Genomic DNA, 27,733 nt, shown 5'->3' with positions numbered 1-27,733 from the left:
TATGGCCATAATCCCTCACCCAAGTCTGGTAAATATGCTCTGATATGTCTTTGGAAATTCCAAAGAGACAATTCAGATCCATATAAATCATGGTAAATCTGGCTATACAATTTCTTCTGTCCTTTGTTTTCGCTCTTTATCCGAATGTCCAATCCCTCTTTGCTCGAGAATGGTGTTTCTCATAAAAGAACCGCGCTTAAGGTGCACGGTGCTGCGTTGGCTTCTCTGAGCTTCCAAAGTCTTGGTATGCTGGTTTCAAGTAACATTCACATCAATGACGATGCTCAAGCTTCTGAGAAGGGATTATATATAGCGACATTGTCGGTTCTTCGATGTCATCCCAACTTTGCATTGAGTTTAACTTTTTCTTCTTCTCTCGTTTTAGGGGACTTCGCCTTTGTATGTGCTCAACGGAATATGGCCCTCCTCTGGCCCTGTTCCATCGAAGGAAGATGTGATTGGGGGCATCAGTGCCATTATCTGGAGCCTGACCCTCCTTCCGTTGATAAAATATGTACGCCATTCCAATGCTTGCAGCACAATTACTGCCCTCTGAATTTAGTTCATATCATACTAGGTTCTCATCTCGTTGATGTTCGGTACCACTCAAGGTCTGTTGCTCAATGCTCATTGTCGTCGCTTATTAAATCGTCCACACAGGAGAAGGAGGGTCATTCGCACTGTATCAAGGTCTATACCCTCCTGAGGATGAGAGCGATGGAGATAGAACTCTTACCGGCGAAAGCTATATCAAGTCGTCGAAGAGCACAAGCTCCCGTCTCAAGGAAGTCCTTCGGGCACCCCTTCTGGTTTGGGTAAGTCGGACGTTGTTTAATAACTCTAATAACTAACAAATTGTCGTTGTTTATTTCGTCTTCTCTTTCCAGTGTTTACTTGGCACCGCGTTCGTCTGTTCCTTGCTCTAATTCGGGTCTCCTTGTGAAACTTCTGATTAGATTGACGATGGCGGATGGTGTGTTTACTCCTGCCGTCAGTGTTACTTCTGCAGTCGGGGGTATTGCGGTAGCGAAATCCTCTATCGAGGCTCAGATTGTTCCTATTTCTATAGTAAGCACTAAAAAAACAGAATGGACGTTATTTCAATACATACCTCCCTCTTTAGGCTCTTCTGGTGGTGCTCTTTTTGGCTCAGCAATTCGGGACAGGTCGATTGGCTTTTGCGTTCGCTCCCAGTAAGTGTGCCGTGATATAAGGCGCAAATTCCTATATGATGACATTTCGACAAAAGTCGCGTTTCTCTGGTTTCTCCTTCTCATCGGTACCGGAATCTACAACATCACCACTTATCCTGGCATTTTCCGCGCACTGGACCCTTCTCGAGCAGTCCTTTGTATGTCTTTCACCGTTTAACATTTCTATGTTCAACACTTAACTTCCACGGCAGTATTCGTGCGTACCCGGAACTACGATCTCCTTGCGGGAATTCTTCTGGCCTTGACTGGTTGCGAGGCAGTATTCGCAAATCTTGGACAATTCAATGCAGCTTCCATCCGTGTAAGAATATTTGCACCAGCTCTTATTTCTCCTGATACTGAAATCTGGGCGCAGATATCATTCTGTTGTTTTGTATATCCTGGACTGGTTCTGGCATACCTGGGACAGGGCGCCCGTCTCATTGTTGATGGGGAGAACGTCATCCAGAACGCCTTTTACAAGTCTATCCCTGGTTCCGAGAATGGCCCCTTGTTCTGGTGCGTTGATGCTCTCATTCATTAGTCTTCTTTTATGAATCGCACAATCAGGATCGTATACGCGGTTGCAATATTAGCTACTGTACGTCCGTCCGCGAACTGGCCCATACACCTAGTTGACTCTTTCTTTAGTTCGTAGCATCTCAAGCTTTGATAACCGCCACGTTCAGTCTCTTCCAACAAGTCGTCAACATGAAGAGCTTCCCCTCCATACGCATGCACTATACTTCTGAAACCATCATGGGTCAGGTCTACATACCCGCCGTGAATTGGACTTTGATGATAATAACCGTCATCATTGTGGCCGTCTTTTCCAATCTCACAAACCTGACGAACGCGTATGGTTTCGCAGTTGCCACTGTCATGTTTTCGACCAGTCTTTTGCTTGCGGTTCAAATGGTTTATGTCAAGCGTTGGCCTATCCTTATTGCTATAAGCTATTTCCTAACCTTCGGTTTCTTTGATGGACTCTTCTGGGGTGCCGCATTGAAGAAAGTTCCTCATGGGGCTTGGGTTCCGCTGATGATCGGCCTCATCTTGTATGTGTTCCAATAATTCTACATCTCTGGAGATTTACCAACCACTGGTAGAATGATATTCATGGTGTTTTGGACATGGTCCAAAGTGGGTCGTCTTATTCTTCTCAAGTTACAAGCATTGAATTTGACTATACTTCAGGGTTTGGAAGATGCTTTCGATGGTGCTAATCGTCAAAATCTTCGTCATTTCATTTGGAGAGAGGACAAAATTCCTATCGGTAAGGTTAAAGATAGCCAAGAGATCGTAGAGCAAGTGGAGGAAGAAGAGGAAGTCAGCGAACCGACTTACTACTACCTACCGACCCAGAGCTTCTCCAGCAAAGACGAGGGCTTGGAAATTGAGAAACGGGAACTCACCAGAATACCAACAATGGCCATTTTCCACAAATTCACTGTAAGCCGAGGAGTCCCTCATACCTTTGTTGGTATGTCATACACACATCGACTACTCGAGTTGTCTTACTCAAAATTTGACAGGCTTCATCCGGCAATGGCCTGCTCTGCCACAGGTTCTGGTATGTCTTGCAACCATTACATCTTCTTAGGAGTGTTTTCTGAGGGAGAGTTCAGGTCTTTCTCTCCGTGTCGATGTTACCTATTGCTCGTGTTGCGCCTGATGATAGATATGTGATAGTCAAGACAAGATCTCTTGAAGGTGTGGTACTCACTATTCAACCAAACTCATTGTCTAATGATGTCCAATAGGCTGCTATGGTGTGACCTATAACATTGGCTTTCGAGAGCATTTCGATGTCAACGTCAGATTTTCGTTTCCTCAATGATAGAATAAGTTTCAACCATCCCAACCACAGGTTGACGAACTTGTCGAAAGCCTTTGCAATTTGGAAATGCAACAAAATCCTAACAAGTGCGAACAAACTATCGCGAAGATTAAGGCAGTATCTTCTCATGCGACGCACATGTGAGCATTTCAAACCTTTTTTGTGTACATAGACCGACCGAAATTAGTGTCCCACACTACCACGTCGTGAGCAAGAAAATCGACGCTGGATACTTGACCTTTATGGCCAACTGGGTTCGCCAGTACCTGATCGAGGAGATATACAGACGTTTAAGTATGGATTTCTGTTAACTCTCTATCACAAGTTGCTAAATCACTCTTTCTCTAGCCACTATGTTCCCGGAAACTGTGAACTGGATGACCTCAGCTGAAGAGTAAGCTACTTGTCTCTCGTGGACCTTGACCTCATGCTGAGCTTTATGCTTCTCAGAATCATTCATGTTGGCATCAATGCTACGATATAGAATATGTACATATTAGAAGACTTTGCCGTTTCAGAGGTTCACTATCTAAGCATAAGACGCACTGGCACGAAAGACCGGGAGACGAGGAGATTGTTGCTAGAATATGGTACTTATTTATATCGAGCATTTCCTCTCGTTGGCATGTAATTTTGGGTTGAAGCTGGCCGAATTATTACTGCTGCATACTGTAATTTACAACCGAAGCCTAACGCCTCTCAAGACCCACGCCGTCGTACATATCGCATAGCTATACCCGCAAAGGATAACCATTGCCCATAAGTCAGAAGTATACATCGTCGGTATCGTCAGATTAATTAGACCCGTGGCGATATTGGCCTAAAATGATGATTTAGTAAACACATAACGAAGGTGAAGCGAGACATACAACAAGAAATACGACCAAGCCATTTTTATTTACAGCATCAAGAAGAGGATGAGGGATGACGGTTGGAAAGATTGGATGTAAAGATGCGGAATTTTGGTCAATATTCTTCTGCTTTTTGCTCGTTGTGGAAGGGGAAGGGAAGAAGACCATATCCAAAAGCAGATATGCAAGGATGAAGCTGACATTGTATGCACAAATCCAAAAAATGTAGGAGATGTTGACCTGTAAACCATGGTTAATAAAGCCACAATTATGTACTTTGAGAAAGTACCACATACCATTCTTCTAGAAACTCCGTTTCCGCCGTCCAGCTTCAAAAGACTGCACAAACCCATCAACGCCCACCATAATACGAGGTACCCAGAAAGCTCCGTTGCAGTCTTGCCATTCTGCCGAACCGCGTAGCGCTCAGCTAGTGCTCTGTCATTCAGAGAATGCGTCTGTAGTGATCTTTGAATACGGCGAAAGTAGGAAGGTGATGGAGGCAAAAGGAGCAAGCCAGTTGTGAGTCCGAGTAAATGTATGGAGAAATAACCTTCAGATTGTGCTTGTCAATCTATGTACAGCACAGATATTCTTAGGATCACCAACCTGGTAAAGAGACAATTCCTTCCTTGTTGGCGCTAATAAGATCCACTCGAGGGGCACTGAGGACATAGTCAGAAAGACCGAATTTGGAGAGGAGCAATTGTTGAGCTGAAGAGGGTTTAACATCAATATCGAGTTGGCTCGATGAGCGAGGTTACTCACATATTGCTACCACGATGCCTATTGCAGTCACGGACACGCGAATCATTACTGGATGAAGCATCACTTCCATTACTGGGACAAGAGCGAGGGTAATGAAAAAATTCCAATGAACTCCGTATTCTGATACATGCTCCTACAAGAGGTCGTGAGTTAAATGCCGCATGTAGGTACCTAATACGAACTGGATACTCGGTTCCTTTGACTAATAAGACGCGAACGAGCCCAAGCAGGATGATAGGCAGCGACTTTCGCATTGCTCTCAACATCTTTGGGAATGTCGGAGCAGCAAGATGAGAAGGGGTTTTGATCAAGGGAATGGCAGATGCGATTCCTCCAGAGAAAACGAATGAGCCAACGCCAATATCCATCTAGAGTCAATATTGGTAGCGATAATAAGGGTAGCCAGTCTGAACTGACCAGGGAAACACCGTACGTCTCGCATTTAACCAAAGAGCGTGGAAAGATAGGAAAGTCAACTGCAAGGATTGCAAGGCAAGTCATCAGAAGCATGTGCGCTCTGTACGTTGTAAACGATGGTAACGGTTCGATTCTGGGAGCAACAGGGAATGTCTGGGATGATGGATTCGGCGTAATTGGACTTTTTAGATTAGACGGTAGAGGTGTACCACTTTCTTTCCGCTGTATGAGCAGTAAAAGCCCCCCAGGTGCAAATATTAAGAGTAAAAGCGCGGCAGGCCAGTTGGCAAAGATTGTCATTGAAAGTAGCAAGGGAAACACCAGAAATAGCCATGATAATGGAAGGCTGGTCAGCGAAGATAGTCTGATCCTGGTTTGAGCACAATACAGGAGAAACATGGATGCCTATAACGGTCAGTGTCCGCTTGTGTGATTGTGGATGTCGATTTACAAACCAGCGCGACAGACGATAACAGATTGATATGTGAGACTGTAGATCCAGTCATTCCAGAGACAAAGGCCTCTTTTTCATCCTTGTAGCTGTTTCCTTGCATCGAATGGGAAAGTGGACGCGTCAAAGAAACACACGTGTGAAATAATTGGGCGCCTTTAGTTCTTGCTACTTCCATAACATGTTCTGGACGTTTCCTGTTGCATCCGTCAAAGCACAGCTCGTTTCGCAGCCATTCAAAAGATCACAGCTCGGTCTATTCCAAGGAAAGACCAAGCAGTATGGTAACAACGTACCACACTCGAAACATAAAACTCGACGCACATGGCTTCCTAACATCCAACGGAAACGGTTCTTTTCTGAAGCCCTAAATGAGAACGTGAGGGTGAAGGTAACGACGCGAGCGCTGAAAACGATTAAAAAGGTGTGTCCTTGCTTGTTATCCTTGACATTGAAAGATGTAATTCCTGTTTCCAGCACAATGGCATAGATAATTATGTGCATAATATGCCAAGTAAAACACTAGGCTGGGAGGGAATGCGCATACGCCAGATGGTCAAATCTGCTATGAAGGATCCCCGGATGCCAGCAGGGCTATCTGAGGAGGAGGCAAATGCGTGGATAGCGAAACGCACCGAAGAACTTGAGATACAAACAGCGACTGAGGCTAGAAGAGAAGAGACAGCACGAATACTTCGTAATAAGCTGCCCAACCTTACAACTGCTCGGAAGGCTACTGAGCAAGCCATCAAGGCATTGGGTCCTTCAGCTAGGTAAGCATTTCTACTTTCTGAGTCTTCCTTCATTAATACTGGATGCCAGTCCCGGACGCGTCTTGCGTTACCTCGAAGAACAAAAGGAAAAACATCGGAACTTGCTTGGCGCAAAATCTTACTATAATCTTGTATAATTATTGACTACCATACAATATTCTTCGACTCTTGTGAGCTCTCCTCCGAAGAAATTCTTGTTTGTCAAGGTCTGTCTACCTTCAATTTATAGGTGCCCGTCTTTTTCGTCCACAACGTACAAACATCTGTGATATTAGTCTGCTGATCTTATGATGTTCGGTAAATCTCTTCACCAGTTCGAGGCATATTGAGTGCTTGCCACTACTCGGTCTGCGCCCGAAAGGAGTAATTACTGCAAGCAAGGGGCTAGCCGATGCATTTGGTGATTCTAGATAAGATTACGCTTGAAAGATAAGGCCTTACAAGGGTCTAAGATTAGCTTTTAGGAGCCTCAGTATCACTCTTTCGTCTTTCACTTTCCTACATGGCTTCTCAAAACATTCGGAGGATAGAGGTGAGTGGCGCTTCGATATATCATTGGCGTTGATCAAACTCGCTGCTTCGACCTTCCAATCTAGTTATTGCGACGACGTGCTCGATCTGGATCCCTCAAGAATATACAGGAATTATGCGCAGTAACAGACTCGCGGACATTCGTGGCCCATCTTCCTATTTTCTTGAAATTCTTATCCGAAATTCGTCCACCGCAAACAGACTTTGGGTTCAAGCCCGAAGAACACACTGATTCTCTCAACTCGACGGATCAAGTCGCACTTGCGCGCTTCGTTCTGTGGCAAATAGCTCTTGGGCTACAGCCAAAACCAGGGACAAGAGTGACGGAGGATATCCCATCCATTCGTATGCCAATACGAAGATCATGGCCAATCATATTTAGCTGGCTGTCATTTTTCACCACATCTTTTGTCGACTACGATTTCAAGTCTTACGATGACCTCCAACCAGAGACAGGGGTTACATCCCTCCGAACGGTCGCTCAATTATTTTGCTTTCTTCTGAGCTCAAAGATCATTCGACCAGTGGAATTTCGATCTACACCTGGGGCAGCGGAAATGATGGTTCGTATACACATGTACGTTTTCACTATTCGCTTTTCCCCCGACACCTCCGTTCAAATGCCTGATCGTAAATCGGCTTTGGAGGCATCAGAGTGTGGTCTGGTGTTTTCAGATGGAATTTTAGCCGAATGGGATGACTTTTGGGAAGAAATTTATGGCGATGTTCTCTCAAAATTAGTTCAGACTCGTCTCAGCACAATTATTGTTCGAACTCTAGCACATTTTTCTCAAGAAGAACGGCTGAATTATCGGTTATTGCGAAGCTGGTTCTGTGCTCTGACAAGTATTCTAGCATGGTCAGTATCGGAACCAGTGTTCAATGAGATATTGCACCTTCCCTCCATCCGCTACACCTCAGTCATCCTCCGTAGGCTCAGCGCAGACGCATCCAATCCGAACAGAACACTTACACCAATCCAAGAGACGAGTCTTCAGGTTGTTTGGCGTTTTGCGTTGGAATTTCTGTACGAATCGTTCAATTATGGCGGTTACACAAGCATCATACCGGCTCTGAAATCAGGTCTTCTTCTGACGCTTTGGAACTTGTCTCGGGCCGCGGAGGGTGATCCCTGGGTTTTGCATAGCAACATTGCCTCGGACGAACTCTATATAAACCTTGTCAAGCTCATTGCAGGTTCATCGATGTATCGCAGTGTTCAGAGATGCTTGGAAAAACCATTGCAGACTTCGCCGTTCTCTGATGTCGACATCGATCCTGTTGTTCCCAACATGAGCCTCGCGACTTCGACTGTATGGAGAGACTTCAAACTTCTATGTGTATCAAGAATGCGACTGAGAAATTATTTGGAAACTAAATATAGTTTTTGCTCTAATGATAAGGTGAGGATTATCTGTCAAGAGTAGAGTTCATTTTGGGGAAAACTAATCTATCATCTTCTCAAGTGCACCACCAGCGGTCCTCGAGTTCGTCTATGTAATGGGTGTAAAATAACCCTTTATTGTGGGCTTTCCTGCCAAAAACAACATTGGAGGAATGGTCATCGGGCTGAATGTCTACAATATATTAAAGATGCTGAAGGTAAGTAAGCCCTTCTTGCTAAGTGCTGTCGGTGAAATTCTCGCACTCGACAGCCCATCTACCTCGACCTGCACAAGAAAGAGATTACAACATCATTGGATGCATAATTCAAACAGAGTTATGGGAAGATCGGGATCGCCTTTTACGAGAGCAATCGATGTATCGTGACCAGCATCTTGCTGACGACAGCGCAGTCTACATCAATCGTATCGATCTTACAACTTCCGATGCACGAGCAAGCGTCTGGACCCTGGAAGAAGCAAAAGCGAACTCGGAATGTGCTGAAGAAGATTGGAATTTCCTGATTCAGGGATTTCACACAATGCTCAGACACCAGCAAATTGAAGGCAACTCAGAGGAAGTAGGTCCTATCATAACTGCCATATTTCCGCACCCAGGTCAACCCAGCTATATGAACATGATCCTCACCAGGCCCAAGTTTGAAGACCAAAGTGACCTGTTGGACAATAGTCCTGAACTGGATCCTGAAACTGAAATTCGAACGTCCGTGATAGGGAATAATGTGGCCCGGGGACTCTCAAGATTTCCTTCACTCCGGATGGGGGATGGGAGGTTCCTTTTTCCAGTACTTGGAGTGCATGTCAAAGGTCCTAAACAGCAGAGAGGATGAGAGTTTGTCTATGCACAGGCGCACATTTCTTCCTCATCGACTCTCATCTCGCCCAGCTCATTGCATCCTTCCCACCTGCTTTTTCAACGTTCAGGCCCCTCTTTGTTTCGAGCTTTGCAAAACTTCTGTGTGAGTCTCTCACTCGTGTAGAGCCAACCCCCGATATGATATAAGTATCATTGTCTAAGTAGCGGCGTATCCAAGTTGGCTATCCAACCCACAGTATATATTCTTTACTTACGGAACAGCAGCCATCAATTGGCACTCTGCCTGTCTTCAAGTTGAAAATAGTACATGAATACAACCATGAAGGGGCAAATAACTCTTACACTGTACAAGTCATTTATTTCTTAAGGTTCCTTTGAGTAGTTGTATAAGCAATACTGCTCTGGCTGCTCTGCTGCCTATTTCTACTAATGCATTTGATTCAAATTTGAGTTTGATTGGGCAGATGCCGACTCGGTTTCTACTTCTTTGGCTTGATGAGTTTGCTTAGTCATTCCCGCTACCTCTTTAGAGGTTGAAGCCCAGTGAGAACTGGTTCTGGATAGATCTGAGAGATGACAACAAAAGCTGAGGATAAATGAAGCCAGCTGAGAATCCTGGAATCAGTCTGGAACTGGTCCGAAATGACATCACATGTACATCGTATATACGTAACGTACGAAGTTGATTCTTTTCTCAACGCTGATATGGTCCGTCGAAGAGCTTGTCCTTGCAACCGCTGTGAAAACCGAGTAGTAAGCTATGAGACATTTCGACGACATTCTCTCGCTGCTGCTGCCACTGTTCCTGTACAGTCCTTTGCTCAATACCAGTATGGACCATCCGATGCAGGAAGTGAAGGGGATGATGAAGAGGATGGCGAGGAGGAAGAGAACAATACAGTACCCGAAGACATGGTATGTTGTGTTCTACTACACATACAAAGATGAAAATCAACTGATTATCTCAACCTAGGACGTGGATTTGGATGAAATTAATTACATTACCTCCGTATCTACTCAACAAATATCAGGTGCTTCGAGAAACTCTGTAAACGAGCGTGAAAATTCAGGATCGGATTCAGGATCGGACCCAGATGTACACAATCCAGATGGTCGTGACAGGCTCGAGCAGATTGACCATGTTCGCCGCACACATATGCCGGGAGAAGAGTCTGGAAGTGATAATCATAATGAGACCGACGAAGAGAACAACCCGCCACAGCAGGATGATCAGGAAGGACTCGATCCGGTCTCTGCCATCGAACGTATCAGAATAACACAGGAATTTATACGTGAAATTAAAGCCAGTAAATTGGACAACGGAATACTCAGTGAAGATGACCTTTATCGTCTGCGCAGCCCAACTACAGGTCTGGTTGACATATCTGATCCGGATACTCGTCTCTCAATTGATATCTATCTGGCCACATCTTCGGCTTCAGAGGAAGTCTACCATCAGACCCGCACTGCTGTCATCCGTCGCTATCCAGATTCCTCTATTCTCTCACTTTATGAAGTCAAAAAGCTAGTTGCTGAGATCAGTGGTGTAGTTGCAGTCAAGGATGATATGTGTATCAACTCCTGTCATGCCTTCACAGGTCCGTTTACAGATCTCGAAACCTGCAGTGTTTGTGCAGAGCCTCGCTTTAATCCTGTTATACTTGAACAAACTGGTCGAAAGGTCCCTCGCTTACAAGCATGCACATTCTTGCTTGGCCCACAGTTGCAGGCCCTATGAAGGTCGAAAGAAATGGCACTCGAATTGCAGTATGCATACTTGAAAACTGAACAGATCCTCCATGACGAGTCTTCGGCAGAAGATTTTGTGTATGATGACATTTTTTGTGGGTCCGACTTCCTGGATCTTGCGGAAAAAGTGAAGCTCACCCCGCACGACATAATGGTATCACTCTCCGTTGATGGTGCTCAGTTATACCAGAACAAACAATCCGATACTTGGTTTGGTATGTGGAAAGTCGAAAATTTCAAGCCTTCACTTCAGTTCAAACAGAGATGCGTACTCCCAATGTTCATCATTCCTGGGCCAAATAAGCCTAAAATCATCGACTCATTCACTTTCCGGAGCTTACAGCATCTCTCGGCACTTCAAAAAGAGAATAACGGGAAAGGTTTGGCAATGTGGGATGCTATCACGGACACTATAATCTACGCACGCATTTTGTTCCTACTAGCAATGGCAGATGCAGTGGGATTGGTTGACCTCGATGGCCGTGCTACCCATCATTGTGTTCATGCATGTCGGATCGGATGCCCAATGAAAGGACGCCACAAACCCGGAACTCCTCATTACAATCAAGTCCATCTTCGGCCAAATGGTCCCTTACCTCCTGAGTGTGCTCACGGTGATGTCGATATACGAAACCTTGAACGTCCATCTGTTCAGCAATACTATGAAGATTTAGATAAGGTCATCCAATCTCCAGGGCCCACCGCATACGAAGCCAACCGTAAGGTGACTGGGATCAGTAAACCCTCCATCCTCCTAGGCCTTTCACAAGATCTCATGATCCCTGTTCCACAATGTTTCTCTGTTGATCATATGCATCACCTAGGGCTCAATTTCGGAGAGTTAGTAATCTCATTGTGGAGAGGAAAACTTGATTGTGGGAGAACGGATGATAAAAGTACATGGACTTGGGCTACTCTTACAGGAGAGACCTGGGAAGAGCATGGGAAACTGGTCGCCAATGCATGCAAATACTTTCCGTCATCATTCCATCGTCCTCCCCGTAACCCTGCTGAGAAAATCCACAGTGGATTTAAGGCAACGGAATACTTCCTCTACATATTCGGCCTTGGTCCAGGTTTTTTTCGCGCAGTTCTTCCGCGAGAGAATTGGATAAGTCTTTGCAAGGGACTACATGGAGCACGTTCCATGTTACAGCGCTCAATAACTGGGAGAGAAGCTCAAGAAGCCCGTGTACAACTCATTCAATTTGTGGAGGAATATGAAGCCATGTACTACCAGCGCCGCGTAGATCGCATGCATTTTTGCCGTCCCTGCATTCATACTCTTGTACATCTTCCATCAGAGATGATTAGAATTGGCCCAGGAGCAGTCAGTTCTCAGTATACTCTGGAGCGCCTGATTGGTGATCTAGGCCAGTCAATCCGTCAACCTTCGAATCCTTTCTCCAATCTTGCTCAGCAGGCTCTGACCCGGTGCCGTATCAATGCACTGAAGAATATGTGTCCAGAGTTAGACCCAAAATCAATACCACATCAGCCAAGGGGTTCATTGGATATGGGTAATGGTTATCTCCTTCTACGTCCAAGAAAGCGTTGGCCATCTGTACTGCTCTCACCAGAGATAGATGCTTTCGAAAAAGCTGGATTGTTCATAAATCATATCCGTAAGTGGGGTCGGTTATGCTTGCCGAATGGACAAGTCGCACGCAGTCTGTATAATGAAAGCAACAAGACTCGAGCTGACATTAGAGTGACTCGGAATGTCAAAGTAAGTTCAAATACATTGTGTTTTTTTTATACTTAATAATATTAGGTCCATGTGGATGGTGTCAAAACATATGCTGAGGTTCAGTACTATTTTCTGTATGCATTAGATCCAGAACAACCAGACAAACTCACAGCATATGCCCTGGTATCCCTATACTCCGATCCTTTGAATGATCTTCTTGTCGAATCCCACAATGAATTATGGGCTTGCTTCTACCAGGGAGACTCCAGTCTCTGTGTCATCAACACACAGAATATCTTATCTACTGTATCGATGCAGCCGCTTCCTCAAATTCCAGGAGATCCGGAGGGCCTTTGGTTTGTAGTTGAAAAGACTGGTATTGATGATTCTGAGATCGTTGGAGGGGATGAACTTGGTGGTGTTTTTGATATTTAAACTGTTGAGCATCGGCTGGGAATATATCTAACTGAATGAAATATGTAGAGGTACTACAGTCAAACTAAAGCTGAGTTCACCCAAGCAGCGAGAATGCGTGGGAAATATCACTTATGACAGAATCGACAAACCTGTCTTGTTGCCTTGTTTTCGCCACCATCACCCATGTATTCTTCTTATAATGCCCAACATAACTCTTCCTCTGGGTACTTTCAAGATACCGGGCAGAATATGAACAACTATTTACAAGCAATATCTGTTGCCGACCATGATGTCCTCTATCAGGCCCGTAATATTGCATACATGTCACTTGATAGAAAATGCATACAGCTTGAGGCTGAATTAGCAGCGGAAAAGTATGTTCCCAATTTCACCTCTTTCAGCTAACAGCTGATATATACTCAAGGAGATTGAATGAACGATTACTATCTCAAATTTCAAATGCTCAAGTTCTGCCTGTAGCGAGCGTGAACACATCCAGTGCGAACTCACAGGCTGTCATCAGTTCCCTCGAAACACCTCCTTCGATTCCCTTCTTTGAACATGATGATCACCCCAAGGTGATGTACTGGACGGATACCCAGTGGAAGGCTCACTGTGAAACCCAGGCGAATCGAGGCATCAAAGTTCCGACTCTGGATCTACTCACTGATGGACAAGGAGTCAAGCTCAACACGCAGGCATTGAAATCTATCTCCCAGACATTCATGGCAGCTATGAATCAAATCCACCACCATCGTCTTGCCCCTCCGAATTCCACCAATCTCGCTGTCGAATCTAGGCGTTATCTTACAAATACTTTGCTCAGTGCTCATGAAGAATTCCGATATGCGGAAGATGCCTGGAAAGTACGGCGTTACATTATTCACAAATATCCGGACTGGAATGCAAAGGACAAGACAAGGCTGACTCGTGCGCTATATGCTCTCATATATGGTTCTATACTTGACATATATTTTACAGGTGCAAATCCATCGATTGACAACGCAAGTAAACGGAAGGGATTTGAAATTTCAAGGATAGAACGGAGTAAGAAACGGAAGAAGACAGCGCCTCCACCAGGAACGACCTTTATCAATCTTGACAGTGATGACTTGTCTTCGTCGTCTACCACTACCATCAACGCATCAAGCAACAGCTCGCCTCCACCCTCTACCACTACTGTCAACGCACCAAGCAACAGCTCGCCTCCACTGTCCACCACTACCAACACTCCGGATGAGTGTCCACCTTCGTCGTCTTCCACTACTGTCAACGCACCAAGCAATGGCTTGCCTCTGCCATCTACCACTACCAACACTCCGGATGAATGTCCACTTTCATCGTCTACCACTACCATCAACGCACCAAGCAACGGCTCGCCTCCACTGTCTACCACTACAGTCAACACTTCCATTAACGGCGCCGTTTCAGCTATTTCCTCCCCAGTCACCGTAACTCCACATGAGACAGCTGTTGTCTCCACGCAGATTCGTGATACCCGACGACGCATACGTCCTACATCTTTTTGCTTGATGTTCTTACTCTGATGGCAGATTCTACTTTAACAGGGTAATCCCTTGTAAGCCGTTCTATGACACCTACTAGCTTCTGACATTGCTGACTGCATGCACATAGAACCGGACTGAATATTCCATCAACAATCGCTCCTCTGCATTCCGACCCGAGCTTGTCAACTCCCACGTCGGCGTCGGCACCTCCCATGACTGGTATACAACAGAAGTTGGCATCAGTGTCAACAACAACGTTTAGCGCAAGGTAAATCTATTCTCTTTGATTAATCTCATATTCTATTCATCATTTGTCTCCTAAGGAACATGTTTCTCGAAACGTACTTAGCGGATCCATCAAACCCACGTCTATCCACCAATGAATTCAAGCTCCTGTGGGACAAGAAGAAGAACGATAAGGAACTTGTTAAGGTGAGTTCCCTATTTCCTGCTCTATTCCCACTGTGAGCTCACCATCGTGTGTCGTGAATGCGCGCTTCCAGAAATACACAGACATTGGAAAGCAACGCAAGGCGGCCAGCGGAACCCGTACCAAGGAACCGACGGATGGTTAAAACAGTACGTGGATCAAATCGCATAAAAGTGCCCTACCTAATATCATCATCTTCATGTTTCTCAGCTTCTCCGACCTTTACTCGACATATTCGGCAGCTGTTCTCGCGTTCGCTTCTCGACTTTTCTCAATTGCTTGACTCAAGCCTAGGGTTCTTGCTCTCTCTCTCTCTTACATTGGCCTGAGATGGACATAAGTAATGTAACATCATTGCGACTCGATTACATCTGGATATTTCTACAGTAATTTCAGATGTATCCAGATATCTGTACCTGTAACTACCCCCAATTCAGATCCATATTTACCTAGAAATACCCTGTTAACACCGGATATGACCAGCTGTCACCCGAAATTCATCTGGAAAGGCACAAAAATCTGGAAGAATCCGGGAATATATGATGTCTTCCGATTAGTTCTGAATCTGAAAGTATTCCAGCTACGTCCTGTTCGTTCCATATTTTTCCGGATCGATCCAGTGTAGGTTTTGACTGGGGTTGAAGGGTTTAGTAGACCCTGTTTTTTCGAAATTAGCCATCCCTGTCATCAGTTTTTAGTCATATATCTCCTTTTGGTCATTCGCTTTTCGAGTTGATGCGGTACTACTACTGCTGGAGACTACAGGTTGGGCAGATGCATCTACATGCGGCGCGCCGCTTTTTCTATCTACAATACAAGTACATTGGCCATCACCAATCAAGGTGTGGTCCCATTGTAGTACAGACCTCTACAAACACTACCTCTCACTACTCATCCTGCATCAGCGTTTAATCCATCTTGTACTGAGTGCTCACACAGACACCCATTGACTGGTAGCGGGCCTCTTGGATGTCAATCCTATACGAAGAACAAAAGAGCCTCAGTTGTAGAACCAGTGAGGATCTAAACAGCTCGGATTATACCTATATGAAGAACAAAAGAGCTAAACAGCTATTAGTATCTACAGTGTAGGTATAATGAAGAAGAAAATGGACTTACCCTCAGTTGTAGAACCAGTGAGGATCTAAACAGCTGAGGGAAAGGAACATGCGAAATACGATGTAAATAGTGTGAAGTCACGTGTAAACGAAATGAGTCGGCCTGAGAAAGGAAAGTATAAAGTACTTCCAACACACCCCCACCGATGAATGAAGTGGTCAGGTAACAGCCGGTAGTGGAACTAGACCAAGAGATAGTGAGTGTTTATAATGTAAATCTGTAGGTAAGGATTTGGTAAAAATATCAGCAATCATGTCAAGAGAGGAACACCAGATGGTGGTTATTGAGTCATCTTCGATATGAGAACGAATAAAGTAATAACGGATGTCGATATGTTTTGACCGATTAGAAACGGAACGAGAATTTGCTATATCAATAGAAGAACGATTGTCAGAAATGAGAGGAAAAGGATTGGGAATGGGAAGTGAAATCAATGCAGTGAATACCCGGATCCAGAGTAATTCCTTAAGGATGTGGGTCAAACCCATGTATTCTGCTTCCGTTGATGATAACACAATACTCTTCTGTTTCGAAGCAGACCAAGTGACCAGGCCACCAAAGAGGAATATCCCGAATCCCGAAATCGACTTGCGATCCAGAGAATTACTACCCCAATCAGCGTCAGAAAGGGCCATTGTGTCGGATTTGATACCCAGAGTATTAATAAGTTCAGTCTGATGATCACCCCCATACTGCAGAGACCAAGTTCGAGTTTTCGCAAGGTATCGAAGAGTTCCTTTTGCTGCAATGAGATGTCAGGGAGATGGTTTCGAGTTGAATTGTGCAAGGAACATTACAGTGTAAGCAATATCTGGACGAGTACAAAGGGCGAGAAAAAGGAGGCAACCAATAAGACCCTGATAGATTTTTGTCAAAGATTCAGGATCTACATCCGCATAGAGGGAAGGATTGGGATCGGGACCATCAAATTTATATTGGAGAGGAAGATCGTGGGTGATGCATTCCGTGAGACCATATTGTTCCAGAAGATCTTCTACGTATGATTCCTGCGAGAGCCATAAGAGGCGTCGTTTTCGGTCTCGATATATTCTGATTCCGAGGAAAGTCAAGGTTGGTCCCAGATCAAGTACCTTAAACTGGCTATTGATTCAAATAAGAAACCAGTGGTATAGATTAACAGAATTGGTGGAGACTAATCCATCGTCGACATGAACAGGAATAAGCATGATAAGTGGATCCCCAGTGGTTGGCATCGTTATAGATGGATCAGGTGGAGTTGTCCAACAACCAATAAAGACAGCATTGTCGCATTCACAGTGTTTGAAGCCAATATCGTCCAGTGCTTTACATAGTGTTGAGTACCAAGCTGCAGATGCCTGATGGAGACCATAGAGTGCTCGACGTAAACGGTATACCACGTTAGGATTAGTGGTAATTGGGCAACCTGGAATCTGTTTGACATAGATTTCTTCTGCAAGTGGTGCATTCAGAAACGCTTGTTTAACATCAAAAGAAAATAATCCAAGGTTCATATGAGCAGTCCAGGCCATAACGATTCGGTAAGATACCATTCTGGTAACTGGAGCATGGACATTGCCGTAATCCTCAGGCCGTTGGGTAAAGCCTTGTGCAACAAGTCTCGCTTTCTTCGTGCCATCGAGTTTTAGGTCATAGACCATTTTGAGACCGATAGGAAATTTACCCTTTGGACAAAGTTGTACTTCCTCAAAGACACCTAAATCAAATAAACCAGATATCTCTCGGTCTTCAGCTTCGAGCCAGTCGTGTTTGTCAGACCGTAACAGCATTTCTCTCCGAGTAGATGGCACTTTTCTGAGGTTGAAAATCCGGGGTTTGGAAGTTGATGTCGAGCTTGGTTTTATTGGATGGAAGGGACTAGGAATGTTAGCGAGTGTGGCGAAGAAAAAATCAGAATCATCTTCTATGCAGGTGAAATTATCTTCGAGGATCCGACAAGCAAGTGAGCACCCTATTATGTCAAGGTCAATCTGTGGATTGCAAGTAGGAGGAAGTCCTTCAGTGATTTGTCGCTCTTGGATACGTTCATGACGTCTACGAATCCCTTCACGCCATTCTTTTCCGCGTTCCATCAATTTGGTTGTGCGTCAAGGTCGAGGGCCATTTGGTGGATCCGGTTTCGAAGTCGAGATAGTTGTCGGTGAGTTAGAAAGCGAAGAGGTCGGAATAAGTGGTGCTGTGGTAGACTTTGGTGAATGTGGGCTACGGAGTTGTCCAAATTGAGATTCATTGAATACAACCTGGTCAGAGAAATGTTCCTTCCCATTGACGTCATGAACCCGCCATCCTATTCGATTATCCTCATAGCCTACGAAGATTCCTTCCAACATTTTATTGCCAAATTTAAGTCGTATATCTTCGGAAACTTGAATCCAGCATTGGCACCCCCATACTCGTAGGTTTGATAGATTTGGTGGGTGACCGTGAACCATTTCGTATGGTGTCTTGTTGTCAGGTAAAGTCTTCGTTGGTAAGTGAAAACGAATGTAGATTGCAGTGCGGACTGCGTCTTCCCAAAATTGTAAAGGTAAGCCAGAGTGAACAAGCATGGTCATAGCGTCGTTCTCAATAATACGGACCCATCGTTCTGCCTTCCCATTTTGTTGGTGAGAGTATGCTGCAGTTTTCTGGACCAGAATTCCTTTCTCCTCGAAATACGTTGTAGCTTCGGACCCATGAAATTCCTTCGCACCGTCAAGTCGGATGTTTTTGACCTTGTGGGGAGACATAAGATTCTCCCAGGTAGAATCCGTAGACTTGATAATACGTAGTGCCTGGTTTTTCTTTGCAAAACATCTGCCAGATAGAGCGCTGGTATAGTCATTGAGGATAATGTTGAAATGTGAACTTTGGTGATTGGAAAGTGTCCCGATAGGTCCACAAGTATCAGTATGGATCAACTCTAGTGGTTCGGAAGCACGGTTGCCATGATAGGGATATGGGAAACGAGGATGTTTGCCCTTGAGACATGAATCACAGATCCCTCGCATCCTTGTTCCATTCCATTCCTCAAGTCCTTTCACCGATTTCCCTGTCAGGAGTTCGTTGGTAAGATCAATACCAGGATGACCGAAACATTCATGGAATAAGGCGCCATTTGGGATTCGTGGGACGAAGACTGGCATCGTGTCAAGTCCATGCCGCGGGCCTCCATTCCGCCGTTCGGGATTCCGAAGATCTGCTCCTTATTGTTATCTCACTCTTATTGTTCTTTCTCGCTACACATACCCTTTCGTTCTAGTCCCTTCTTATTGTCTTTTACTCTACCCTGCAGGTACTACTCGTATAGCTCCTAGTAGTTATTCTGGCGCTCCGCACCGCTGCGCCGATCCGTAGATATAAATACTGCCTGTACGCTACTGTAGTTCCTCAGTTTAATTATCAACTTAGATCAACTTAGATCTCCCTTCTCAACTTAACTCTTCTCTAAGTCTTCAGGCTCAACGCCTCGAAGTACGTTCTCCTCGTCCTTAGGACTTTAACGTTCTCTGGTCCGCTCCTCGTCACCGGCGATACCGCCGCTCCGACCTGGCTGCTACTTAGCTCCTCTCTCTCTACTCTCGCTCTCCGGGGACTAACGGCGTAACGGCGGTGTTGTTAATAACTTCACTACTGTCCCATTCGTCTTCCGCACTTAGACACCCTGTGGCCTTGGCACGGTTACACGGTGTACATGATCTTAACAGTATAATTAAACTCAATCCGTTAACGTCGTACTGACATATCATTTTTTATGCCTCCGAAAACTCGAGCTCAATCTAGAGCTAACTCCGAAGAAAACACTTTCTTCACTACAGCTCAATCATTTGCCCCATTCTCCGACTCTATCTCTGCTATCGGTCAACCACGTCGCCGTAATCGCGGTTTCGGTCCAGCTACAGTCCCAACTACGTCGACTCTTCCTGAAGCCATGGAAGAGGAACAACAATTCGAATACAGCACCCTGTACACTGGGGACGGACAACCTGTCCAAGTCCTGACCCCTCGCCGTGGACAACCCCCCGTGGTCGCTCCGGCTCGGGGCCGTTCAACTACTCGTATTGACTCTCCAATCCTCCAAGCCATAGCCCGCCGTACGGGTAAACAACCCCAACGTCGCGCTGCTTCTGAATCTCCTCGTGACCCACCTCCTCACTTCGATTTGGACACTGGTGATCACGATGATCAAGACCCTCCTGTCGACCCCGACGATCCGGGTGCCGACAACAACAATGACGATCTGGATGATGACTCCGGCGGTTTACCGCGTGGTGAGCCTGGTGACCCCAGTGGGCCTGGCGGTCCCGGCGGTCCCGGCGGTCCTGGTGGACCTGGTGGACCTCGTTCCCCAATCTCTCCTGACATCCCCAACGAGCAACGAGCTATGTTGGAACTCCTCTCGGGGTTCAAGGGTTCCATTGAGACCCTTGGTACCGTCCTCGCCGCTCTCGGCCGTCCTTCTGACAGCTCTGAATCCAAGAGCAAGGTCAAGGAGCCAGAGGTATTCGACGGTTCGGATCCCCGAAAACTCAAGACGTTCTTCGTCAATCTCGCCCTGGTCTTCAATGACCGTCCAAAGTACTTCACCGACCAAAGGAAGGTGAACTACACCCTTTCCTATCTCAGTGGGTCAGCCAAAGAATGGTTTGTCCCTGATATCCTCGATCCGGATCTCGACTCGCTGCCGGCCTGGACATCCTCCTTCAAGGCCCTTGTAAAGGAGCTTCAGGACAATTTCGGCGTTTACGACGCCCAAGGCGAGGCCGAAGATTCTCTCGGTAATCTGAAGATGAAGGAAACCGAGAACATCCGGAAATACAACATCCGGTTCAACACCCTGGCTGCTAGTACCAACTGGGATTCTGCTGCCCTGAAATGGGCTTATGGACGAGGCTTAGCTGAGCGCATCAAGGACGAAATGGCGCGTTTGCCCGAGCCGGCGACGCTCGCCGATTACCGTCAAGAGGTTCTTCGTATTGACAATCGTTATTGGAAACGCGAGGAAACTAGGAAGCGCGAGGCTGGTAAGCCTTTTGTTGCTCGGAACCCGAAGAAGGGTTCCTCGGACTTTAAGACTGGTTCTACTAACCAGCAAAACAACTCTCAGCCATCTGGCTCTTCGGCGCCGTTCACGCCGAAGCCTAAACCCTTCTCTGGTGGTAAGCCTAACACCAATGGTAAGCCCCAGAACTCTTCGAATTCCGGCCAATCCGGCGGTCAGCGCCCCGCGTTCAACCATCTTGGTGCAGATGGGAAAGTCCTTCCCTCTGAGAAGGAAAGAAGGATGAAGAACAACCTTTGTCTCTTCTGCGGTGGTAAGCATCAGATTGCCGACTGCAACAAGCGAAAGGCCCGAGAATCGAAGGGCCGTGCTGCTGAGGTTGAAGAAACCCCCGAAGCAACCGTTGAGGTTGTTGAAGAGGAATCGGAAAACTAGTCCGCAGCTCTTGTTCCCCGGTACGAAACGGGAGCTGCGTTGATCAGGTTCGTACCTCACCTGGGGAGTTATATCTCAACGCGTCCGCTCTTTCTTCCATTGAACGATCTCTTGTAATATCATTGACTACTGAATTTCCTTTGTCCGATTCGGCCGCGCCGGCCGAACCTATTTCTGCTCTTCTTAAATTTCCTACTCTTGTTGATTCTGGTTCTACTGACTCTTTCATCGATACTCGTTACGTTTCTCAGAACTCTATTCCTACGACCAAAATTTCTCCTGTTAATCTTCGTCTTTTTGATGGTTCATTGTCTTCTAAACCTATTACCGATATGGCGAATATCGCCGTTCGGTTTCCTTCCGGCGAGCTGCTTCTCTTACCCTTCTATGTTACACATTTAGATTCATCTTGTAAAGCAGTATTAGGTTACAGTTTCTTATCCCGCTACAATCCGTTGATTGACTGGGTATCTCGAAACATTACGTTCCGTAACACTTCACATCCTGATTCTCCACAGACGTCTGTGCCTTCTGCTATCAACACCGTTGATGCAAAGGTCGCTGTTCCGCTACCGGAACCTTCGCCGTCGGTTTCACCGACAATTCTGGAGACCCCTCCTGGGGACTCACCTCGCTCTCGCTCTCGCTCCCGCTCTCGGACTTTACGGGCCAAGCCCCTCTCGTCCAAATTCCCCTTTGAACCCATCTACTCCTACCCTACGGTCTCTCAATTCGCTGCTCAACTGGAAACTCCCGAGGTCGACATTGCACTTGTCAGTGCTGCAGTCTTTAACAGGGCTTGCAAGGACGCTGGTATGGAACCCATCTTACTTCGTGCTATCCACTCAGAGGTCGCGGCCCGCGCCGCCGACCGCTCCTCCACCACTCCTACTGTCCCTCCACTCCATCCTTCTATCCCAGAAGAGTACGCAGAGTTTGCAGACGTCTTCGACGAGATTGCTGCAGATTCACTTCCTGAACACAGACCTTACGACCTGAAGATTGACTTGGAAGAAGGCGCTTCGCCGCCTCTCGGCCGTATTTACCCTTTGTCTGAAAAGGAGCTAGTTGCCCTTAAAGACTTTATTGATAAACAGCTGGCTACTGGTGCCATCACCCCATCATCCTCTCCTCACGGCGCTCCGGTCCTTTTTGTCCCGAAGAAAGACGGCAAACTTCGCCTTTGCGTCGATTTCCGTGGACTCAATCGTATCACCAAAAAGGATCGTTACCCACTCCCACTCATATCAGATCTTCTCGACGCTCCGAAAAGAGCTAAAATATACACCAAATTGGATCTCGCTCACGCTTATCATCTAGTCAGAATCGCTGAAGGTGACGAATGGAAAACCACCTTTCGGACCCGCTACGGCTCTTACGAATGGAAGGTCATGCCGTTCGGCCTTACGAACGCCCCTGCGGCTTTCCAGCGGTTTGTTAATGACATCTTCTCTGACATGCTCGATGTCTGTGTTATTGTCTATCTTGACGATATTCTAATCTACTCTGATACGCCAGAAGAACACCGAGAACACGTCAAGGAGGTTCTTCGGCGGTTACGGAAACATCGGCTTTACGCCAACCCCGAGAAGTGCGAATTCAATATGGATACTGTTGAGTATTTGGGTTACATCCTTTCTCCCGACGGATTAACCATGTCCAAAGAGAAAGTTCAGACAATTCTAGAGTGGCCGGTTCCGAGGAAGGTCAAGGACATTCAGTCCTTTCTGGGTTTTGCAAATTTCTATCGTCGTTTCATTTATAATTATAGCGATATTGTTGTGCCAATGACTCGGCTTACCCGAAAAGGCGCTCCCTGGATCTGGGACAGCAGCTGTCAAGAGGCCTTCGAAAACCTCAAAATCGCTTTTACTTCTGCGCCGATACTGGCCCATTGGGAGCCGAATCGCCCACTTATCGTGGAAACCGACGCTTCCGATTACGCCATTGCGGCTATTCTTTCCATCCAATATGCTGACGGTGAAATTCATCCTCTAGCCTTCCTTTCCAGAACGCTTCATGCGGCGGAACTCAACTATGATACACACGACAAAGAGCTACTGGCCATCTTCGAGGCCTTTAAAGCTTGGCGTCATTATCTGGAAGGCTCGGGTGATCCGGTGGACGTCGTCACCGATCACAAAAATCTTGAGTATTTCTCTACTACCAAGATTCTCACACGCCGACAGGTCCGATGGTCAGAATTTTTACATCAATTTAATATGGTCATTCGCTTCCGACCGGGGAAACTCGGCGAGAAACCCGATTCGATAACTAGACGCTGGGACGTCTACCCTAAAGAGGGGGATATCGGCTACGCCCAAGTGAACCCTCATAACTTTCGTCCTATCTTTACTAACGAACAACTCACTGCGTCTCTTCGAGCTACCTTCCTGGAAGGCCCAGCCTTACGAGCCTCGATTATCATGGATATCGAAGCCCTACACCAAGCTATCATTCTCGCCCTTCCCGCCGATCCGAGCTCCGTTGCTGGTTTGGAACTTGCTAAAGATCCTTCCAATGAACGTTGGAGCTTAGGTAGTGACAAGCTACTACGCCTTGACGACCGTATTTATGTCCCTAATCACGGCGATCTTCGCCTTCAAGTCCTTCGCTATTTCCATGATCATCCACTCTCAGGCCATTTCGGCCAGAACCGCACTCTCGAAGCTGTACGTCGTCAATACACCTGGCCCAAGGTCAGAGACTTTGTTCGTGACTACGTTACTTCCTGCACTATCTGTGGTCGCAATAAGCCCCGCCGTCACCGGCCTTACGGCTTGTTGAAACCTCTGCCAGTTCCGGTCCGACCATGGGATTCCATCTCCATGGATTTCATTGAACAACTACCAATGTCGAATGGCTATACAGCTATCCTAGTCGTCGTGGATCGATCTTCCAAACAAGCTATATTTATTCCAACTCACGACACCATTACTTCCGAACAACTAGCTGAGCTTTTTGTTATTCACGTCTTCTCTAAGCATGGTGTTCCTAATCATGTTACTTCCGATCGTGGTTCCGAATTTGTTTCGGCGTTCTTCCGGGCTCTCGGTAAAGCGCTCTCCATGGAACTTCACTATACCTCTGGATACCATCCGGAAGCCGATGGGCAAACTGAGCGTGTCAACCAGACTCTCGAGCAGTACATCAGGATCTATTGCTCCTACCAACAGGATGACTGGTCTCCTCTACTCCCGATCGCCGAGTTCGCCTATAACAACGCTCCCAATGCTTCCACTGGTATTACTCCATTCTTCGCTAACAAAGGATACCACCCAAACATCACCGTTCGGCCCGAGGTCGATATGAAGTCTGACCTAGCTAGAGACTTCGTCGTCAACCTTGATGAACTCCACGTCTTCCTTCGAGAGGAAATCCTTCTAGCTCAGTCTCGTTACAAGGAACAAGCTGACAGGAAGAGAATCTCGCACCCGGAGTTCCCGATCGGCTCCGAAGTATTCGTTCTTGCTAAGCACATTCGTTCTACTCGTCCTACTGAAAAATTCTCAGAAAAATATCTTGGTCCTTTCAAAGTCATCAGTCGACCTGGTACTTTGTCTTATGAGCTCAAGCTCCCAGACTACCTTCGCCGCATTCATCCGGTTTTCCACGTCTCACAGCTGGAGCCGGTTACGCCGAATCCATTCCCGAATCGTACTCAATCTCCTCCACCTCCAATCGAAGTTGATGGTGAAGAGGAGTACAACGTGGCCGAAATCCTGGACTCCAAGCTGGACAGAAGGTATAAGCGTTGTCCTCTACGTTATTATATTCGGTGGGCCGGTTACGAAGGTACCGACGATGAATTCTCCTGGGTTGCTGCTGATGAATTACATGCGGATGAACTGGTACCTGCATTCCACGCTCGATACCCTTTGAAACCTGGACCCTGATCACACAAAAACATTTTATTTCCTTTCCCCCGTTTCCGCCGTGCTCCGCCGAAGTTTACTTTGTGCGTTTAGAGGATAAACACGATGATAGTAAATTGAGTGTTTATCTCTTTCTCTTAATTGCTTACTTTCCCTTCAATGTATTTTTCACTTATATTTCATTTACATTTACAACTACTTACACTTCGAACTAATTAATTCTTCCGCCGCTTCGCGGCCCATTCGCTTTCTGATTTCAAAATCGAGTTAACATATTTTTTTATATACACAAGTCCAAAAAACAAAACTATACAAAGCGGGCAGGGTTACAAGAAGATTACAAGAAGAAGGCCGGAAGGCCGATGTCCGATGTCCGAAACTACCCTACTCTGCCCTCTCCCTCTCCTTCTCCTTCCCTTTGTCCGACCGGGCCTTCTTCGGCGCCGGTTCGTCGTTCTCCTCTTCTTCTCCCTCCAACTCCACTTCTTCCCCCTCCTTCTCCATCTCCCCTTCAATCTCCTTTTCTTCCTCCTCATCACTGTCTACTACCCTCCTTCTCTTCTTCGAAGGTGCCGATGGCCCGGCCTCCGGCAATTCAGGGGGCGTCTTCCTTCTCCTGTTGGCATCCGTCACTAACCACTCCAACTTCCGGACCATGTGGCGATGGTATGTATTCGCCTTGATCTGACCGTCTCGGAGTTGACGGTTGTCGGCGAGCAACTGAGCCATCTGGCTCTCAAGGACGGCTATCCGCTCGCCAAGCGGATTTCCTCCCCCCTCTCGCTTCACCGTCGAGGGCCGCCCGGAATACGAGCATCGTACCTTTGCGTCGTGGCAGGGTTTGCAAATGATAGAGCTCCTCTTACCAGCCTGCATCTGGCAAGAGATCTTTTTGCTCCTGCATCGTTCGCAGGGAGCTCTATCGTCTTCGTCATCGTCATCGTCGTCCCCGTCGCCGCCGTCATCGGGGTCCCCACCAACAGGCTACAAACAAGGAAATTAGTACGGGATTAACGTCTAAGGGTTCGTTACTCACCTGGGCCTTGTTTTTGCCTTTGCCTTTGTCCTTTCGAATTTCTACCACCGGCCGTTGTGGGGAAACCGAACTTTCTCCGGGCGAAGACCCACGTCGACTACGGGCGGTAGCTGCCTCCGCCATCTTCCGCCGGCGTTCCTCCAACTCTCGCGCTGCTGCTTCCTTCCTCCTCTGAGCCTCCTCTGCGGCTTTCCTGACCGCCTCCTCCTCGGCCTTCTTCTTAGCCGCCGCCGCCGCTTTCCGTGCCTTCATCCGGCGGACCTTCTCCTCCGCCCGCCGGATAGCTTCGTCGTCGTCTTCTTCCACGTCATCGTCGTCGTCTTCTCCAGGCTCGTTGGGAACGGTGAGGCCAATGGGTGGAGGAGGAGCCGGTCGCGACCTCGAAGGTCCGGCGGTAGAAGATTTGTTGCTAGTAGTGGTAATGGTGCGGCTGGTCGACATGCTGGTGGACTTAGGATTTTTGGAAAAGTTAGGGCCTTAGCGGCAAAACCCTGGGCCTTTTATAGGACAAAAAACTGCGCACGGACCAGCGAAAATTTTCCTTCGAGTTGTATGGGGTGTACGGTGAACCGAAAATTTTCACTGATGACTAACGCCAATTCCCGGTACTAACGGCTTTTGAAAATTTTCCTGCTGACTGAAGGGCCAAATCCCCGATCCTGACGGCCTTTAAAATTTTTCCTTGGTGACTAACCAACTACCGGTATTAATGGCTTTCGAGGGCTCAAGCCTAAGAGGGGGATACTGTCAAGTCCATGCCGCGGGCCTCCATTCCGCCGTTCGGGATTCCAAAGATCTGCTCCTTATTGTTATCTCACTCTTATTGTTCTTTCTCGCTACACATACCCTTTCGTTCTAGTCCCTTCTTATTGTCTTTTACTCTACCCTGCAGGTACTACTCGTATAGCTCCTAGTAGTTATTCTGGCGCTCCGCACCGCTGCGCCGATCCGTAGATATAAATACTGCCTGTACGCTACTGTAGTTCCTCAGTTTAATTATCAACTTAGATCAACTTAGATCTCCCTTCTCAACTTAACTCTTCTCTAAGTCTTCAGGCTCAACGCCTCGAAGTACGTTCTCCTCGTCCTTAGGACTTTAACGTTCTCTGGTCCGCTCCTCGTCACCGGCGATACCGCCGCTCCGACCTGGCTGCTACTTAGCTCCTCTCTCTCTACTCTCGCTCTCCGGGGACTAACGGCGTAACGGCGGTGTTGTTAATAACTTCACTACTGTCCCATTCGTCTTCCGCACTTAGACACCCTGTGGCCTTGGCACGGTTACACGGTGTACATGATCTTAACACATCGCGATATGTAAATTATTCGATGGGTCCTCATTCGGTAGTAAGAACCGTCCCCGTAATATGCATAAACGTTGAATTACGTCCGCAACAGAAAATTGAACTGGATCTGGATGTATTTCGACCGTTCGAGGGGTCATGATGAATG

The 27,733-nt window shown here is 46.7% G+C and overlaps 6 protein-coding genes across 6 annotated transcripts; 5 read left to right on the top strand and 1 right to left on the bottom strand.

Annotated features, from left to right (window-relative positions):
* Positions 1–144: 144 nt before the first annotated feature.
* C8R40DRAFT_1050602 (potassium transporter) lies at positions 145–3,517 on the top strand (the record flags this gene model as incomplete). Its single annotated transcript, XM_046224639.1, has 22 exons — positions 145–244; positions 298–320; positions 386–514; positions 578–611; positions 661–815; positions 888–904; positions 957–1,068; positions 1,124–1,193; positions 1,250–1,351; positions 1,406–1,515; positions 1,570–1,712; positions 1,764–1,794; positions 1,845–2,251; positions 2,303–2,336; positions 2,391–2,676; positions 2,729–2,766; positions 2,822–2,906; positions 2,957–3,009; positions 3,064–3,173; positions 3,221–3,327; positions 3,382–3,427; positions 3,484–3,517. 22 exons carry the CDS (start codon positions 145–147, stop codon positions 3,515–3,517), a joined length of 2,226 nt encoding a protein of 741 aa, XP_046084387.1.
* A 192-nt stretch (positions 3,518–3,709) lies between these two features.
* On the bottom strand, positions 3,710–5,623 carry C8R40DRAFT_1050409 (GWT1-domain-containing protein; the record flags this gene model as incomplete). Its single annotated transcript, XM_046224625.1, has 8 exons — positions 3,710–3,853; positions 3,903–4,124; positions 4,181–4,437; positions 4,494–4,598; positions 4,653–4,785; positions 4,835–5,020; positions 5,070–5,474; positions 5,525–5,623. 8 exons carry the CDS (start codon positions 5,621–5,623, stop codon positions 3,710–3,712), a joined length of 1,551 nt encoding a protein of 516 aa, XP_046084386.1.
* Positions 5,624–5,701: 78 nt separating this feature from the next.
* On the top strand, positions 5,702–6,297 carry C8R40DRAFT_1050764 (uncharacterized protein; the record flags this gene model as incomplete). The annotated part of the gene is made up of 2 exons (XM_046224663.1): positions 5,702–5,944; positions 5,998–6,297. The coding sequence occupies 2 exons, from the start codon at positions 5,702–5,704 to the stop codon at positions 6,295–6,297; spliced, it is 543 nt and encodes a 180-aa protein (XP_046084385.1).
* Positions 6,298–6,780: 483 nt separating this feature from the next.
* Positions 6,781–9,316, top strand: C8R40DRAFT_1114696 (uncharacterized protein). Its single transcript, XM_046228525.1, has 4 exons — positions 6,781–6,825; positions 6,890–8,227; positions 8,291–8,426; positions 8,480–9,316. The coding sequence occupies exons 1-4, from the start codon at positions 6,796–6,798 to the stop codon at positions 9,055–9,057; spliced, it is 2,082 nt and encodes a 693-aa protein (XP_046084384.1). The 5' UTR covers positions 6,781–6,795; the 3' UTR covers positions 9,058–9,316.
* Positions 9,317–9,686: 370 nt separating this feature from the next.
* C8R40DRAFT_1199051 (uncharacterized protein) lies at positions 9,687–12,918 on the top strand (the record flags this gene model as incomplete). Its single annotated transcript, XM_046233106.1, has 10 exons — positions 9,687–9,752; positions 9,858–9,959; positions 10,018–10,725; positions 10,813–10,947; positions 10,975–11,530; positions 11,552–11,587; positions 11,618–11,633; positions 11,655–12,232; positions 12,263–12,522; positions 12,568–12,918. The coding sequence occupies 10 exons, from the start codon at positions 9,687–9,689 to the stop codon at positions 12,916–12,918; spliced, it is 2,808 nt and encodes a 935-aa protein (XP_046084383.1).
* A 143-nt stretch (positions 12,919–13,061) lies between these two features.
* On the top strand, positions 13,062–14,983 carry C8R40DRAFT_1238719 (uncharacterized protein; the record flags this gene model as incomplete). Its single annotated transcript, XM_046233469.1, has 7 exons — positions 13,062–13,274; positions 13,325–13,830; positions 13,882–14,391; positions 14,454–14,469; positions 14,536–14,676; positions 14,732–14,840; positions 14,912–14,983. The coding sequence occupies exons 1-7, from the start codon at positions 13,084–13,086 to the stop codon at positions 14,981–14,983; spliced, it is 1,545 nt and encodes a 514-aa protein (XP_046084382.1). The 5' UTR covers positions 13,062–13,083.
* Positions 14,984–27,733: the final 12,750 nt, after the last annotated feature.

The sequence above is a fragment of the Lentinula edodes genome (assembly GCF_021015755.1).
Source record: "Lentinula edodes strain Le(Bin) 0899 ss11 chromosome Unknown C8R40scaffold_27, whole genome shotgun sequence".
Classification (NCBI taxonomy): Eukaryota; Fungi; Basidiomycota; class Agaricomycetes; order Agaricales; family Omphalotaceae; genus Lentinula; species Lentinula edodes.
This window is presented reverse-complemented; position numbering and strand designations above follow the sequence as displayed.

Coding starts and splice junctions, on each gene's coding strand:
- C8R40DRAFT_1114696 (XM_046228525.1), top strand. CDS start 6,796: ATGGCTTCTCAAAACATTCGGAGGATAGAG. Junction 6,826..6,889: donor AAAACATTCGGAGGATAGAG/GTGAGTGGCGCT, acceptor CTTCCAATCTAG/TTATTGCGACGACGTGCTCG. Junction 8,427..8,479: donor ATATATTAAAGATGCTGAAG/GTAAGTAAGCCC, acceptor CGCACTCGACAG/CCCATCTACCTCGACCTGCA.